The 15,081-nt window shown below is 46.8% G+C and overlaps 1 protein-coding gene across 2 annotated transcripts; it reads right to left on the bottom strand.

The window, feature by feature from the left end:
- Positions 1-102: 102 nt before the first annotated feature.
- Positions 103-13,756, bottom strand: LOC117967865 (cathepsin F-like). Of its 2 annotated transcripts, none has more exons than XM_059012112.1 (14): positions 13,450-13,756; positions 12,178-12,294; positions 11,125-11,206; positions 10,942-11,012; positions 9,599-9,674; positions 9,002-9,115; positions 8,663-8,808; positions 7,674-7,770; positions 6,195-6,275; positions 5,577-5,696; positions 4,388-4,452; positions 3,442-3,532; positions 1,965-2,023; positions 103-1,528 (listed from the first exon to the last, which is right to left on the bottom strand). In XM_059012112.1, exons 1-14 carry the CDS (start codon positions 13,708-13,710, stop codon positions 1,454-1,456), a joined length of 1,455 nt encoding a protein of 484 aa, XP_058868095.1. In that variant the 5' UTR covers positions 13,711-13,756; the 3' UTR covers positions 103-1,453. The 2 variants fall into 2 exon arrangements, with proteins under 2 accessions (XP_058868095.1, XP_058868096.1); XM_059012113.1 differs by having other exon boundaries at positions 10,942-11,009; positions 13,450-13,755.
- Positions 13,757-15,081: the final 1,325 nt, after the last annotated feature.

Below are 15,081 nucleotides of genomic sequence, written 5' to 3' on the forward strand. Positions count from 1 at the left end.
CCTCTGCTCTGTGCTGGTGGAGCAGACACTGTTGGCATCATATTGTATCAAGTGTATATTTTGCTCTACATTTAGATTGAATAAAACAAAAAAACAAAAAACTGGAAGACAAAACACGTTCTGTTTTATTTTAATATCGACACCCCTGCTTCGTTTGGGCCAGGGTACAGAGGTCAGGTCTCGCTGTGAATGATTCTACCTGCACGTCGAGAATGAATGAATGAACGAGGCTCTGCAGAAAACTGATGAAACCACCGCTAACAACAAAGAGATTACACAGCACAGAGCCTGAGCCAGCATTAACACACAGCGCCCATGTATCTACAACACATCAACAAAGAGATTACACAGCACAGAGCCTGAGCCAGCATTAACACACAGCGCCCATGTATCTACAACACATCAACAAAGAGATTACACAGCACAGAGCCTGAGCCAGCATTAACACACAGCGCCCATGTATCTACAACACATCAACAAAGAGATTACACAGCACAGAGCCTGAGCCAGCATTAACACACAGCGCCCATGTATCTACAACACATCAACAAAGAGATTACACAGCACAGAGCCTGAGCCAGCATTAACACACAGCGCCCATGTATCTACAACACATCAACAAAGAGATTACACAGCACAGAGCCTGAGCCAGCATTAACACACAGCGCCCATGTATCTACAACACATCAACAAAGAGATTACACAGCACAGAGCCTGAGCCAGCATTAACACACAGCGCCCATGTATCTACAACACATCAACAAAGAGATTACACAGCACAGAGCCTGAGCCAGCATTAACACACAGCGCCCATGTATCTACAACACATCAACAAAGAGATTACACAGCACAGAGCCTGAGCCAGCATTAACACACAGCGCCCATGTATCTACAACACATCAACAAAGAGATTACACAGCACAGAGCCTGAGCCAGCATTAACACACAGCGCCCATGTATCTACAACACATCAACAAAGAGATTACACAGCACAGAGCCTGAGCCAGCATTAACACACAGCGCCCATGTATCTACAACACATCAACAAAGAGATTACACAGCACAGAGCCTGAGCCAGCATTAACACACGGCGCCCATGTATCTACAACACATCAACAAAGAGATTACACAGCACAGAGCCTGAGCCAGCATTAACACACAGCGCCCATGTATCTACAACACATCGAAAACTAAAATAAACTGTTAAATAAATTCACTCAAACACACGAGGCTGCTAACGGAATCGGGATTCTGGGTTCGTGTGGGTCGCTGTCCTCCGCAGAGTCTTTAAGAAAAGCAGCGATCCACACAAACCCAAGCAGCTGTTTCTGAATTCACTCTGAACGGGGAATCAGCCCCCCCCCCCCGATCCGGGGGGGGGGTATGGAGGAGGGGGGGGCATAGGGGGTCTTAATATTCGAATCCCAGTCGATTCTCCTCGCTCCAGCAGTCGCTAGTTCACGATTGCAGACGAACACATCTTGTTTATTCCGCACAGCCCAGACCCCCGGTACAGGTAGTAATACCCCTGGAATTGGAAGAGACAGGTTCTTCAGAAGTGAAATATGATTATTTATCAATGGATTCATGAGCCATTCAGCGGACGCTTTTTATCCAAAGCGACTCGCAGAGACTAGGAGGGTGAACTCTGCATCATCAACAACTGCTGCTGATGCTGTAGAAACAGAAACAGCCTTCAGAAACAAACTGTCCTTCATAGAACTAGCTTGACATCAGGGGTGACTTTCAAAGCAGGGCTGGGAATCAGACTCCTATTGCACAGCAGTGTGATCCAGTCCAGGTTTTACTGCTACCAGCTTGATCAGCCCCCAGTGTGTCTAGCTAACAAGCTCAGGTGTGTCTGATTATTAAACTCCCAGTGAAACTACGACTGGATCACACTGCTGTGCAGCGGGAGTCTCATTTCCCTCCCTGAATAAGGAACTTCTGAATTGCTCTCTTACCTTTTCCCCGTAGTTTTCTCCCCAGCTATTCTTTATAGCCCAGAATGGGATACCTTTCCCTGCAAAAAACACGTGTGGGGAGCAATTATTAAAATCAGACCATCAAATATCTGTAATGCAAGTCTGCATAACCTGTGCTAGTTATCAGGTACCCTGCTTCCCTATGCTTTACCATACCTCTCTGTGCTTTACAATGCTTCCCTATGCTTTACCACACCTCTCTGTGCTTTACAATGCTTCCCTATGCTTTACCAGACCTCTCTGTGCTTTACAATGCTTCCCTATGCTTTACCAGACCTCTCTGTGCTTTACAATGCTTCCCTATGCTTTACCAGACCTCTCTGTGCTTTACAATGCTTCCCTATGCTTTACCAGACATCTCTGTGCTTTACAATGCTTCCCTGTGCTTTACCAGACCTCTCTGTGCTTTACAATGTTTCCCTATGCTTTACCAGACCTCTCTGTGCTTTACAATGCTTCCCTGTGCTTTACCAGACCTCTCTGTGCTTTACAATGCTTCCCTGTGCTTCACCAGACCTCTCTGTGCTTTACAATGCTTCCCTATGCTTTACCAGACATCTCTGTGCTTTACAATGCTTCCCTGTGCTTTACCAGACCTCTCTGTGCTTTACAATGCTTCCCTATGCTTTACCACACCTCTCTGTGCTTTACAATGCTTCCCTATGCTTTACCACACCTCTCTGTGCTTTACAATGTTTCCCTATGCTTTACCAGACCTCTCTGTGCTTTACAATGCTTCCCTATGCTTTACCACACCTCTCTGTGCTTTACAATGCTTCCCTATGCTTTACCAGACCTCTCTGTGCTTTACAATGCTTCCCTATGCTTTACCAGACCTCTCTGTGCTTTACAATGCTTCCCTATGCTTTACCACACCTCTCTGTGCTTTACAATGCTTCCCTATGCTTTACCAGACCTCTCTGTGCTTTACAATGCTTCCCTATGCTTTACCAGACCTCTCTGTGCTTTACCATGCTTGCCTATGCTTAATTATACTTTACTGTGCTTTTCCTAAGGTACATTTTTATAAGGGATAATTAAAAAAAACGTAGTATTTGAGTATCACAAATGTCATAAGAATTAAGACAATATAATTAGACGCTCCTGTTTTTGTTAAGTGAGTTTCCACCAGTCTGTCTGCTGGTTTCCATTCCAACTGAGCTCTCAATTACTGAGCTAGACCCTTCACTGAAATAATGATTTGTTTAATTAGACCTTTTTAATTGTTCTCGGCTCCTAACAAGTGGCAGAGTTCAAGTTGCTTATAAAATGTTTTAGCTAAATCTGCAGCTGTTTAAAACAGCTGAAAACAATTTTAAAAAAGGTCTAATTAAGCGAGCGATCAGTTCAATGGTTCAGTGATTGAGAGCTCAGTTGGAATGGAAACCAGCAGACACAGCAGAGGGGGCACAGGACCGGGGTGGGGGAGCCCCAGTATTAGAGGGTCTGTACTTACGCTCCCCGTATCCCACCAGCAGCACAGCGTGATCGATCATCCAGGGATTACAAAAGATCTTGAGAGGATGGGACACCCCTTTCCTGTAGAACTGAGAGAGAGAGAGAGCGAAGGTGAAGAGGGGAGAGAGAGAGAGACACACACAGAGACACACAGACAGGGAGAGACACACACAGAGACACACAGACAGGGAGAGAGACACAGAGACACACAGACAGGGAGAGAGACACAGAGACACACAGACAGGGAGAGAGACACAGAGACACACAGACAGGGAGAGAGACACACACAGAGACACACAGACAGGGAGAGAGACACAGAGAGACACAGACAGGGAGAGAGACACAGAGAGACACAGACAGGGAGAGAGACACAGAGAGAGAGAAAGAGGTTACTTAAGACATTAAAAAGATTGATTTATAGAGATATGTAGATACCTCACCATCTTGTCGGATGTCTATATTATTATTATTATTATTATTATTATTATTGTTATTATTTATTTCTTAGCAGACGCCCTTATCCAGGACGACTTACAATTGTTACAAGATATCACATTATTTTACATACAATTCCCCATTTATACAGTTGGGTTTTTACTGGAGCAATCTAGATAAAGTACCTTGCTCAAGGGTACAGCAGCAGTGCCCCCCACCTGGGATTGAATCAGAGTGAATTCAGAAACAGCTGCTTGGGTTCGTGTGGGTCGCTGTTCTCCACAGTCTTTAAGAAAAGCAGCGACCGTCACAAACCCAAGCAGCTGTTTCTGAATTCACTCTGAACGGGGAATCAGCCCCCCCAGATCCACACCAGCAACCCTCAGCTGTGGAGAGCTCCGTCCAGACACTGGAATGACCGGTCTGTGCGTCTCTAAGAGGTTCCTGAGAGATCTCCCAGTCTCTCCTGATTGATCCCAGTTCAGCTCCCAGTTTCCCAGCGGACTCACCTGCATGGCGAAGGCGTTGAGAGCGACTGACACCGGCCCGTTCTTCGCCAGCCAAGCGGCGATATCTGAATGAAATAAAAAAAAAAAAAAAGAAAAAAGTCACAAACAAATCAGGAGATCAGCTCATTTAGACTTGCAGTTCCCATTCTCTCCACCTCTTCCTCTCCCTCCCTCTCTCAGTGTCTCCCTCTCTCCCTCCCTCTCTCCCCCTCTCACTCCCTCCCTCTCTCACTGTCTCTCCCTCTCTCAGTGTCTCCCTCTCTCACTGTCTCTCTCCCTCTCCCTTCCTCTCTCAGTGTCTCCCTCTCTCACTGTCTCTCTCCCTCTCCCTCCCTCTCTCAGTGTCTCCCTCTCTCACTGTCTCTCTCCCTCCCTCTCTCAGTGTCTCCCTCTCTCACTGTCTCTCTCCCTCTCCCTCCCTCTCTCCCCCTCTCACTCCCTCCCCCTCTCTCAGTGTCTCTCCCTCTCTCAGTGTCTCCTTCTCCCTCTCTCACTGTCTCTCTCCCTCTCCCTCCCTATCTCACTCCCTCCCTCTCTCACTGTCTCTCTCCCTCTCTCAGTGTCTCCCTCTCCCTCTCTCACTGTCTCTCTCCCTCTCCCTCCCTCTCTCCCCCTCTCTCACTCCCTCCCCCTCTCTCAGTGTCTCTCCCTCTCTCAGTGTCTCCTTCTCCCTCTCTCACTGTCTCTCTCCCTCTCCCTCCCTCTCTCACTCCCTCCCTCTCTCACTGTCTCTCTCCCTCTCTCAGTGTCTCCCTCTCCCTCTCTCACTGTCTCTCTCCCTCTCCCTCCCTCTCTCCCCCTCTCTCACTCCCTCCCTCTCTCACTGTCTCTCCCTCTCTCAGTGTCTCCCTCTCTCAGTGTCTCTCTCCCTCTCCCCCCCTCTCACTCCCTCCCTCTCTCACTGTCTCTCCCTCTCTCAGTGTCTCCCTCTCCCTCTCTCACTGTCTCTCCCCCTCCCCCCTCCCCCCTCTCCCTCCCACTGTCTCTGTCTCCCCCCTCTCTCCCTCCCTCTCTCCCCCCTCCCTCTCTCTCTCTCCCCCCCTCTCTCTCTCCCATCCCTCTCCCCTCTGAAGGTAAGGAGTACAGTGAAGTCCGTCTGCTTGACTTGAGTTTCTTATCGATTTTGAATTTTGATTTGTTCCCTCTCCCCCTTCCCCTCTCCTCCCCCTTTCCCTTCTCCTCCACTCACCCCTCTCATCTTTAGAGATCTCCACAGAGCTGTTGATGTAAGCCTCCACCTTGTTTCTGGTGAACCCGCAAGACTGTTTGTGTCCGGTGTAGTTATAGTCTGTCTCTGTCTCCAGGCCCCCTGAGCAAACAACACGCCCAGGCAGGCATTATAATCAGACACCTAAACAACACGCCCAGGCAGGCATTCTAATCAGACACCTAAACAACACGCTCACGCAGGCATTCTAATCAGACACCTTAACAACACGCACAGGCAGGCATTCTAATCAGACACCTAAACGAGAAGCATGCACAGCAAAGCGAATTGAGACATTCAGAAATTCGAAGTAGTCACTTGAAAAATGAAACTCACGTAACTAAAAAGGAGATAATCCGGCATTTTAACTGGTCACCTAAACAACACACACAGAACTAAGCAGAGAAACCCGGGCATTCTAACTAGCCACCCTCCCGCCTGAAGGCCCCCTGTGCTCAACAGCAACACAGATGGAGGCGAGCCCGGAACCGTCCGGAACGTGGCTGCTTATTCAGGGTGTCCTCTGGGACGGGCTGGCTGGTAAGAGCAGGCATCTGCATGAGAGGTCCTCATGAGGTCCCGTGTGCTTTCCTCTCTTACCCAGATTCTCGATGGCTTCGTACGCGTTGGAAGGCAGCCCCCCTCCACAGGCCTGGTCCAGGTGGTCACAGTCCACCAGCTCTGAGGAGAACCGAGGGGAGCGAACGAGACAGCATTCAGACCGACAGTAAAAACACAGCAAAGTGTGATACAGCACAGTGAAAGCACAGGCAAGCATTGTCAAGCAGAGAGAGGTGTGGTAAAGCATAGGGAAGCATTGTAAAGCACAGAGAGGTCTGGTAATGCATAGGGAAGCATTGTAAAGCACAGAGAGGTCTGGTAAAGCATAGGGAAGCATTGTAAAACACAGAGAGGTCTGGTAAAGCATAGGGAAGCATTGTAAAGCACAGAGAGGTCTGGTAAAGCATAGGGAAGCATTGTAAAGCACAGAGAGGTGTGGTAAAGCATAGGGAAGCATTGTAAATCACAGAGAGGTCTGGTAAAGCATAGGGAAGCATTGTAAAGCACAGAGAGGTCTGGTAAAGCATAGGCAAGCATTGTCAAGCAGAGAGAGGTGTGGTAAAGCATAGGGAAGCATTGTAAAGCACAGAGAGGTCTGGTAAAGCATAGGGAAGTATTGTAAAGCACAGAGAGGTCTGGTAAAGCATAGGGAAGCATTGTAAAGCACAGAGAGGTCTGGTAAAGCATAGGGAAGCATTGTAAAGCACAGAGAGGTCTGGTAAAGCATAGGGAAGCATTGTAAAGCACAGAGAGGTCTGGTAAAGCATAGGGAAGTATTGTAAAGCACGAGAGGTCTGGTAAAGCATAGGGAAGCATTGTAAAGCACAGAGAGGTCTGGTAAAGCATAGGGAAGCATTGTAAAGCACAGAGAGGTCTGGTAAAGCATAGGGAAGCATTGTAAAGCACAGAGAGGTCTGGTAAAGCATAGGGAAGCATTGTAAAGCACAGAGAGGTCTGGTAAAGCATAGGGAAGCATTGTAAAGCACAGAGAGGTCTGGTAAAGCATAGGGAAGCATTGTAAAGCACAGAGAGGTCTGGTAAAGCATAGGCAAGCATTGTCAAGCAGAGAGAGGTGTGGTAAAGCATAGGGAAGCATTGTAAAGCACAGAGAGGTCTGGTAAAGCATAGGGAAGTATTGTAAAGCACAGAGAGGTCTGGTAAAGCATAGGGAAGCATTGTAAAGCACAGAGAGGTCTGGTAAAGCATAGGGAAGCATTGTAAAGCACAGAGAGGTCTGGTAAAGCATAGGGAAGCATTGTAAAACACAGAGAGGTCTGGTAAAGCATAGGGAAGCATTGTAAAGCACAGAGAGGTCTGGTAAAGCATAGGGAAGCATTGTAAAGCACAGAGAGGTCTGGTAAAGCATAGGGAAGCATTGTAAAGCACAGAGAGGTCTGGTAAAGCATAGGGAAGCATTGTAAAGCACAGAGAGGTCATATATATATAAGCGCTCTAAGTTAGGCACCGTGTGATTATCCTGTGAACGCACGGTCAGCGTGGGCAGCCTGGGTCACTCACCTTGCTCGGACAGGGACAGGAGCGTTCCCTTCTTGAGGTACCACTGCCCCTCGATATTCCCAGTCACGGAGAAAGCCCAGCATGACCCACACATTCCCTGAAAGACAAGAAAAACACACCCCTGGAATAAACACAGCCCCCGTGGATCTCAAGACTCCCGCTGCACAGCAGTGTCACCCGTTCCAGGTTTTACTAGCAGCTTAGTTTTACTTAACAGGGACAAGTTTGTTAAAATTCATCACAAGTCACAAGATGTCTTGTAAACGGATTTAGTTGTAAGGTAATTTACATCGGGAGTCCCTGGACTCATAAGAAACCAAACAAAACAAAATTATATATATATATAAACAAACAACACATTACAATAAATACGAGATGAATAGATTAGTTAATATAAACCAAAATCCCATCTACTGTATTAGAATTATAAATACAGCAGCTACCAAAACACAGATACTGTTATCAGCATAATAAACAGAATTACAATTCTCACCCTTAGTAAATACAACCCTTATAATATACTAGCTGAAATACTCAGCATTTGCCCCGGGGAAATTCAGTATTTCATGCGTGACAAAACCTTCTGGTTTCCTATAAAGTTATTAAAGTATTTTTTAAATGTATTTATTCTGGGTTTGTGGTTTTCATTAATTTGAGACACACGGCTACTGTAGTGATCCAGCGATGGGGTTACTAAATAAAGTACCCCAAGGGGGGGGGGGGGGGGGTCAAAATTTGGGATCCAAACTTAACCCCCGACCTTCCCCTGGATGAAAGAGGAGGCCGTGCAGAGTTTGGTTGCACAGACAGACAGACAGACAGACTTTCTTCTTTATATATTAAAGAAAGATTAAAATCATTTCAGACCCCCGGTGTGTCTAGCTAACAAGCTCAGGTGTGTCTTATTATTAAACTCCTAGTGGACTGGATCAAAACGCTATGTCGCTGAATGCCTTCAGCCCCTCATAACTCCAGCCCCCCCCCCCTACCTGGTCTTTGACGGGGGTCACAGCTCCATGGTCTCTCCAGTCCCACTCCGCTGGAGGGGGGTCCCGCGGCACGGCTGCCTGTCTCATGGGCCGCGGTTCGGACCGGCTGAGGAGGGGGTTCAGATAAAGGGTCCGGAACTCCTCCTCTGGGGTGGGGGGGGGAGAAGGACAGGGGGGGTGAGAGGCGACCAAAACCTGCTGCGGAGAACAGCGACCCACACAAACCCAAGCAGCCGTTTCTGAATTCTGAACGGGGAATCAGCCCCACTCCCCGATCCACACCAGAGACCCTCGTCTGTGGAAAGCTGCTCTGAGTAACGGCCGGTTCGCGTAGCTCACCTGTCAGGTCGCTGAACTGGGTCACCCCGTACTCCGCAGACCCCTGGTCTAAATCCTGGATCTTTCGGGCCGTTTCCAAATTCTCTGCGAAAATATGGAACCGCTTCTCGGCTTCTGAAGGGAGAGAGACACGGAAATACAGCAGTTAGATAAGGTGCTATTCTTGAACAGCGTGGTCAAAATTCACTGGCATTTACAGGGCTGGGAATCAGACTCCTATCGCACAGCAGTGTGATCCAGTCCAGGTTTTACTGCTACCAGCTTGATCAGCCCCCAGTGTGTCTAGATAACAAGCTCAGGTGTGTCTGATTATTAAACTCCCAGTGAAACCAGGACTGGATCACACTGCTGTGCAACGGGAGTCTTATTTCCATCCCTGGATTATACTGTGTTATTATAAAATTGAATTGAAATTGAATTGAAACTGCAATTAAATTGTACTGAAATTGACTTGAAATTAAAATGGAAATTGAAATACAAATTGGATTTAAACTGAATTAAAATAACATTGAAACTACATTACACGGAAACTGAAATGGAATTGAAATTGAAATTAAAGTCAGAGTGGATTGCAATTGAATTGCAATGGAGAGTCACCCTCCTGGCTGTGGTACTCCCTGCTGTACGTCGACACAAAGTCCTTGAACATCATCATCAGCAGAGAGGAGCTGTTCTGGAAAATCAAACACACAAAAACAAACCATCTGGTTACGCACAAACACTGCCGACGCCACTGCAATAAAACCAGCGTGAAACGGGCAATCCGAGAAGGACCAAGCCCTGCTCCTCCAACTCCCAACTCCCAACTCCCAACTCCCAACTCCCTTTCAATCAACTCCCAACTCCCAACCCCCAACTCCCAACTCCCTTTCAATCAACTCCCAACTCCCAACTCCCAACTCCCTTTCAATCAACTCCCAACTCCCTTTCAATCAACTCCCAACTCCCAACTCCCAACTCCCAACTCCCTTTCAATCAACTCCCAACTCCCAACTCCCAACTCCCAACTCCCTTTCAATCAACTCCCAACTCCCAACTCCCAACTCCCTTTCAATCAACTCCCAACTCCCTTTCAATCAACTCCCAACTCCCAACTCCCAACTCCCAACTCCCTTTCAATCAACTCCCAACTCCCAACTCCCAACTCCCTTTCAATCAACTCCCAACTCCCAACTCCCAACTCCCTTTCAATCAACTCCCAACTCCCAACTCCCTTTCAATCAACTCCCAACTCCCTTTCAATCAACTCCCAACTCCCAACTCCCTTTCAATCAACTCCCAACTCCCAACTCCCAACTCCCAACTCCCTTTCAATCAACTCCCAACTCCCAACTCCCAACTCCCTTTCAATCAACTCCCACGCATCTCCGATATCGAAAGCACAGATCGACAGTATTCCCTTCAGAAGAGCATCTCACAGTGAAGACGACGCGCTAAACTGAACTGCCTGTGCATCGTGAAATTACTTCAAACGCTTGGAAGTCCTCCTCAATTATTAATATTATTATTAGTATTATTATTTATTTCTTAGCAGACGCCCTTATCCAGGGCGACTTACAATTGTTGCAAGATATCGCATTATTTTTACATACAATTCCCCATTTATACAGTTGGGTTTTTACTGGAGCAATCTAGGTAAAGTACCTTGCTCAAGGGTGCAGCAGCAGTGTCCCCCACCTGGGATTGAACCCACGACCCTCCGGTCAAGAGTCCAGAGCCCTAACCGCTACTCCACACTGCTGCTACCCTCTTTAAAAATAATAATAATAATAAAGACTAGTATTTAAAAAAGATATGGTCAAAATCCTTTGCCAACGGATTCAAATGCAGATGGGGTGCAGATTTTTTTGATGGCATTTAAATGCACCTGTGTTTGATCCCAGCTCTGGTCTGTCAGCCTCGGTCTGTGGGCAGTGCAGAGAGTTTGTATCAGTGCTTACCTGGGGCTGGTTCATCGGGGGTGGAGAGGAATTGGCTTGCTCTCCTAGTCTGTTAGACTCCTTGGAAGCTCCTTGAAAAAAACAAACATACAGGAATCTATAAAAGAACACGCAGAACGTGACACAAGGGGTTAAAGGAATTTGCTCGAAGTCATTTTCCGCCCCTCTTTTTGAGCTGCGTACCTGACAGGTGGCATTTCTGCTTCAGCAGCTTCACCTTGTCTTCCCACGGCACCTCCCAGATCTCAAATAAACACACCTCCTTCTGAAAGCAGTGACAACAAAAAATGAAGCTGTGATTAGGGGGCTCTGGTGTTTCGTTTTGTTTTTTCTCAAAGAAACACACACACAGCAAAACATCTCTGAGGTCGTAGTCACAAGACTAGAAACTGATGACAGTGTGCTGAATCAAATCATGAGACCAGCCTCGCTGTACACACACACACACACACACACACACACACACACAAGACACACACACACACGCGCACACTGACACACTCACACACACACACACTGACACATACACACACAGACACACACCCACACACTGACACACTCACACACACACACACTGACACACTCACACACACACACTGACACACTGACACACACACACCCACACACTCACACACACACACACACTGACACACACACTGACACACTGACACACACAGACACACACCCACACACACACAGACACACACACACACTGACACACTCACACACACACACACACTGACACACTCACACTCACACACACACGCACTCACACACACGCACACACACACACGCACACACACACACTCTGACACACTCACACACCCACACACACGCGCGCACACACACCCATACACACACACACACTGACACACACACACTGACACTCTCACACACACACACACACTCACACACACACACACTCAGACTCCCACACACACACACACACACCCACACACACACGCACTCACACACACACACCCATACACACAGATACACACAGACACACACAGACACACACACACACACACACACACACTGACACACACACACAGAGTAAATAACCATCAGAACACACCGTTGTTAAACGCGACATCACTGATATTCAGTAGCAGCGTGTGTCGTTATCGTGCGTCACGCTGCACAGATCAGAACAGAGCGCTTAGGAGGAGCTGCAGGACTCGAGGGTTATTTACTGCTTGTATTGATTGATTGATTGATTGATTGATTTTTTACCTTCAGAGTGTCCTGATCCGTGTGGAAGTCGCAGGTCTCCAGGTGGAAGGGTTTGGATTTCTTGCAGAAGGTGTTCCCCAGTTCAACCACTAGAGTGAACTTCACACCACTCACCACCTGAGAGAGAGAGTCACAAATAACACATTATTACACAGCCCTCCTCAAGACCCCCTCCCCCCTCCCTGTGCTTTACCAGACCTCTCTGTGCTTTACAATGCTTCCCTATGCTTTACCAGACCTCTCTGTGCTTTACAATGCTTCCCTATGCTTTACCAGACCTCTCTGTGCTTTACAATGCTTCCCTATGCTTTACCAGACCTCTCTGTGCTTTACAATGCTTCCCTATGCTTTACCAGACCTCTCTGTGCTTTACAATGCTTCCCTATGCTTTACCAGACCTCTCTGTGCTTTACAATGCTTCCCTATGCTTTACCAGACCTCTCTGTGCTTTACAATGCTTCCCTATGCTTTACCAGACCTCTCTGTGCTTTACAATGCTTCCCTGTGCTTTACCAGACCTCTCTGTGCTTTACAATGCTTCCCTATGCTTTACCAGACCTCTCTGTGCTTTACAATGCTTCCCTATGCTTTACCAGACCTCTCTGTGCTTTATTACACTTTGCTGTGCTTTTACTGCGGAAAAACCTTCATAGGTGTTAGATTCACTCGTTCAATGGACAGATTATGTTAACGATTCCGCGTAAACCTGTATTGAATTTTATTTACGTAACAATACAGTCGCATCAGCTCCGTTTTGAAGGCTGTTTTACAGAAGCGTTCCCCTGTCCTAGATCTTGCATTCCCTGTCCGTCTGTTGCAACTTTGCCTCGAGCAGATCGCGGGATGTTTTCTGACAGCAAGCGCTGATGCTGCAATAACAGCACCTGACAGTTAAAGCCGGTTGACACTCGCCTCCCCCGCTGAATAAACTAGAATAATACCTGCAGTACCCGCCTCCACCAGCAGATGTCACTAACAGCGCAGATACGCGTACATACATTACAGAGACGTACTGAGCAAAACCTGCTGTAGGTTTTATTATTTTTTATTAATTAATTTATTTTTAATTAGTGTCATGGTTAGAATTCAATTAATTAATGCATTTTAATCGCTCAATTTAGTGTCAGTACTTATGCAGCGGTTATTAATTGCCTAGTGCAGTACTATAATTAAATAAATTCTACTTTGTCAATTTTTACGTCCTCTCTCTCTCTCTCTCTCTCTCTCTCTCTCTCTCTCTCTCTCTCTCTCTCTCTTAATATTGTTACAAACCTGCTTGGTGGCTGAAAGGATTTTGCTGATCCTCCGCAGATAAACACCATTGTAGCCCAAGTTGTAACGATCCTCCGCGAATTGAGCCGCTTTCAGCACCGCCGGGTCGGAACTCGGAACCAGAACCGCTGCCCCGGGACCCCCGAACAGCCTCTGATTCGGTGCATCGCCTCGAGACAGCACCGAACCGGTCTGGAAGGTGCAGTAAACCAAAAACACCAGACAGCAGCCCCAGAACCCAAGTTGCGACCGCAGCTGCATGGCGATGTTTTTATATTATGTAACCGCTGTGTTCTGTAAAACAAGATTCCCAACAGCCACTGCGTGCCCCCAACAAACATGGCGGAGCCAGGTGATCTGATTCTAAAGCCCCTAACAAGTATGGCGCATTCAGCGTTGCTCATGTCCAGCACAAATCGGGGCCATGTTTAAATACATTCAGTTAACGGTGTCATACTGTCCACTATGCTTTATTACATATAAATGTATTCAAATTTATAAAGGTTTCCTGTAGCAATGTCCTATAAGATTCCCTATAGTATTTATTCCAGTTTCTGAAGGATTCATGTTGCAGTGTCCTATAAGACTTCCTATAGGACTCGTTGCAATTTCTGAAGGGTTCATGAACCAGTGACTTACAGGATTTCCTATAGGAGATTTCTCCCTACGTTATTGAGGTAGACTGCAGCTTTCTGAGTCCAGTATATAATAAAGCTTGGCTTCCGTTCTGGGCTGTAGCACTACGTCATACAGTCTATTTTTAATTGGTGCCTTTTCCACCTGTCTGCTCCCATTATATTGAAACAAATACCCTTTTTGTTTTGTACCCCCACACCACAACCAGTGCAAAGCGGCCACAATGGTTTTTATCTGCAAAGTTTTTTTTTGCACCGCACAGATTGACCAGCAGATGGCGACAAATACAAACGAAACATTAATAAACAACGCGTTTGTAGTAAAATACAGCAGCACTTCCCAGGAGACAAAAAAACTAAAAAAAACATTCAAGCAATTGGGATAAAAAACAAACTGTATTGAAGAGACACTTTAATATAAAATATCTTAACAAAACACTCCAAAGTGTGATACAGCACAGTGACAGTGTGGTAAAGCATAGGGAAGCATTGCAAAGCACAGAGAGGTCTGGTAAAGCATAGGGAAACATTGTAAAGCACAGAGAGGTCTGATAAAGCATAGGGAAGCATTGTAAAGCACAGAGAGGTCTGGTAAAGCATAGGGAAGCATTGTAAAGCACAGAGAGGACTGGTAAAGCATAGGGAAGCATTGTAAAGCTCAGAGAGGTCTGGTAAAGCATAGGGAAGCATTGTAAAGCACAGAGATGTCTGGTAAAGCATAGGGAAGCATTGTAAAGCACAGAGAGGACTGGTAAAGCATAGGGAAGCATTGTAAAGCACAGAGAGGTCTGGTAAAGCATAGGGAAGCATTGTAAAGCACAGAGAGGTCTGGTAAAGCATAGGGAACCATTGTAAAGCACAGAGAGGTCTGGTAAAGCATAAGGAAGCATTGTAAAGCACAGAGAGGTCTGGTAAAGCACAGGGAAGCATTGTAAAGCACAGAGAGGTCTGGTAAAGCATAGGGAAGCATTGTAAAGCACAGAGAGGTCTGGTAAAG

This window comes from Acipenser ruthenus, chromosome 43 (genome assembly GCF_902713425.1).
Source record: "Acipenser ruthenus chromosome 43, fAciRut3.2 maternal haplotype, whole genome shotgun sequence".
Taxonomy (NCBI): Eukaryota; Metazoa; Chordata; class Actinopteri; order Acipenseriformes; family Acipenseridae; genus Acipenser; species Acipenser ruthenus.

What these genes read in the sequence shown, in the direction of transcription:
- LOC117967865 (XM_059012112.1), bottom strand. Translation starts at nt 13,710, where the DNA reads ATGCAGCTGCGGTCGCAACTTGGGTTCTGGGGCTGCTGTCTGGTGTTT. An exon ending in GGAGTACCACAGCCAGGAGG is followed by an intron (nt 9,116 to 9,598) that starts GTGACTCTCCAT and finishes CTCTCCCTTCAG; the next exon opens with AAGCCGAGAAGCGGTTCCAT. An exon ending in TGACCCCCGTCAAAGACCAG is followed by an intron (nt 7,771 to 8,662) that starts GTAGGGGGGGGG and finishes CTTGTCTTTCAG; the next exon opens with GGAATGTGTGGGTCATGCTG.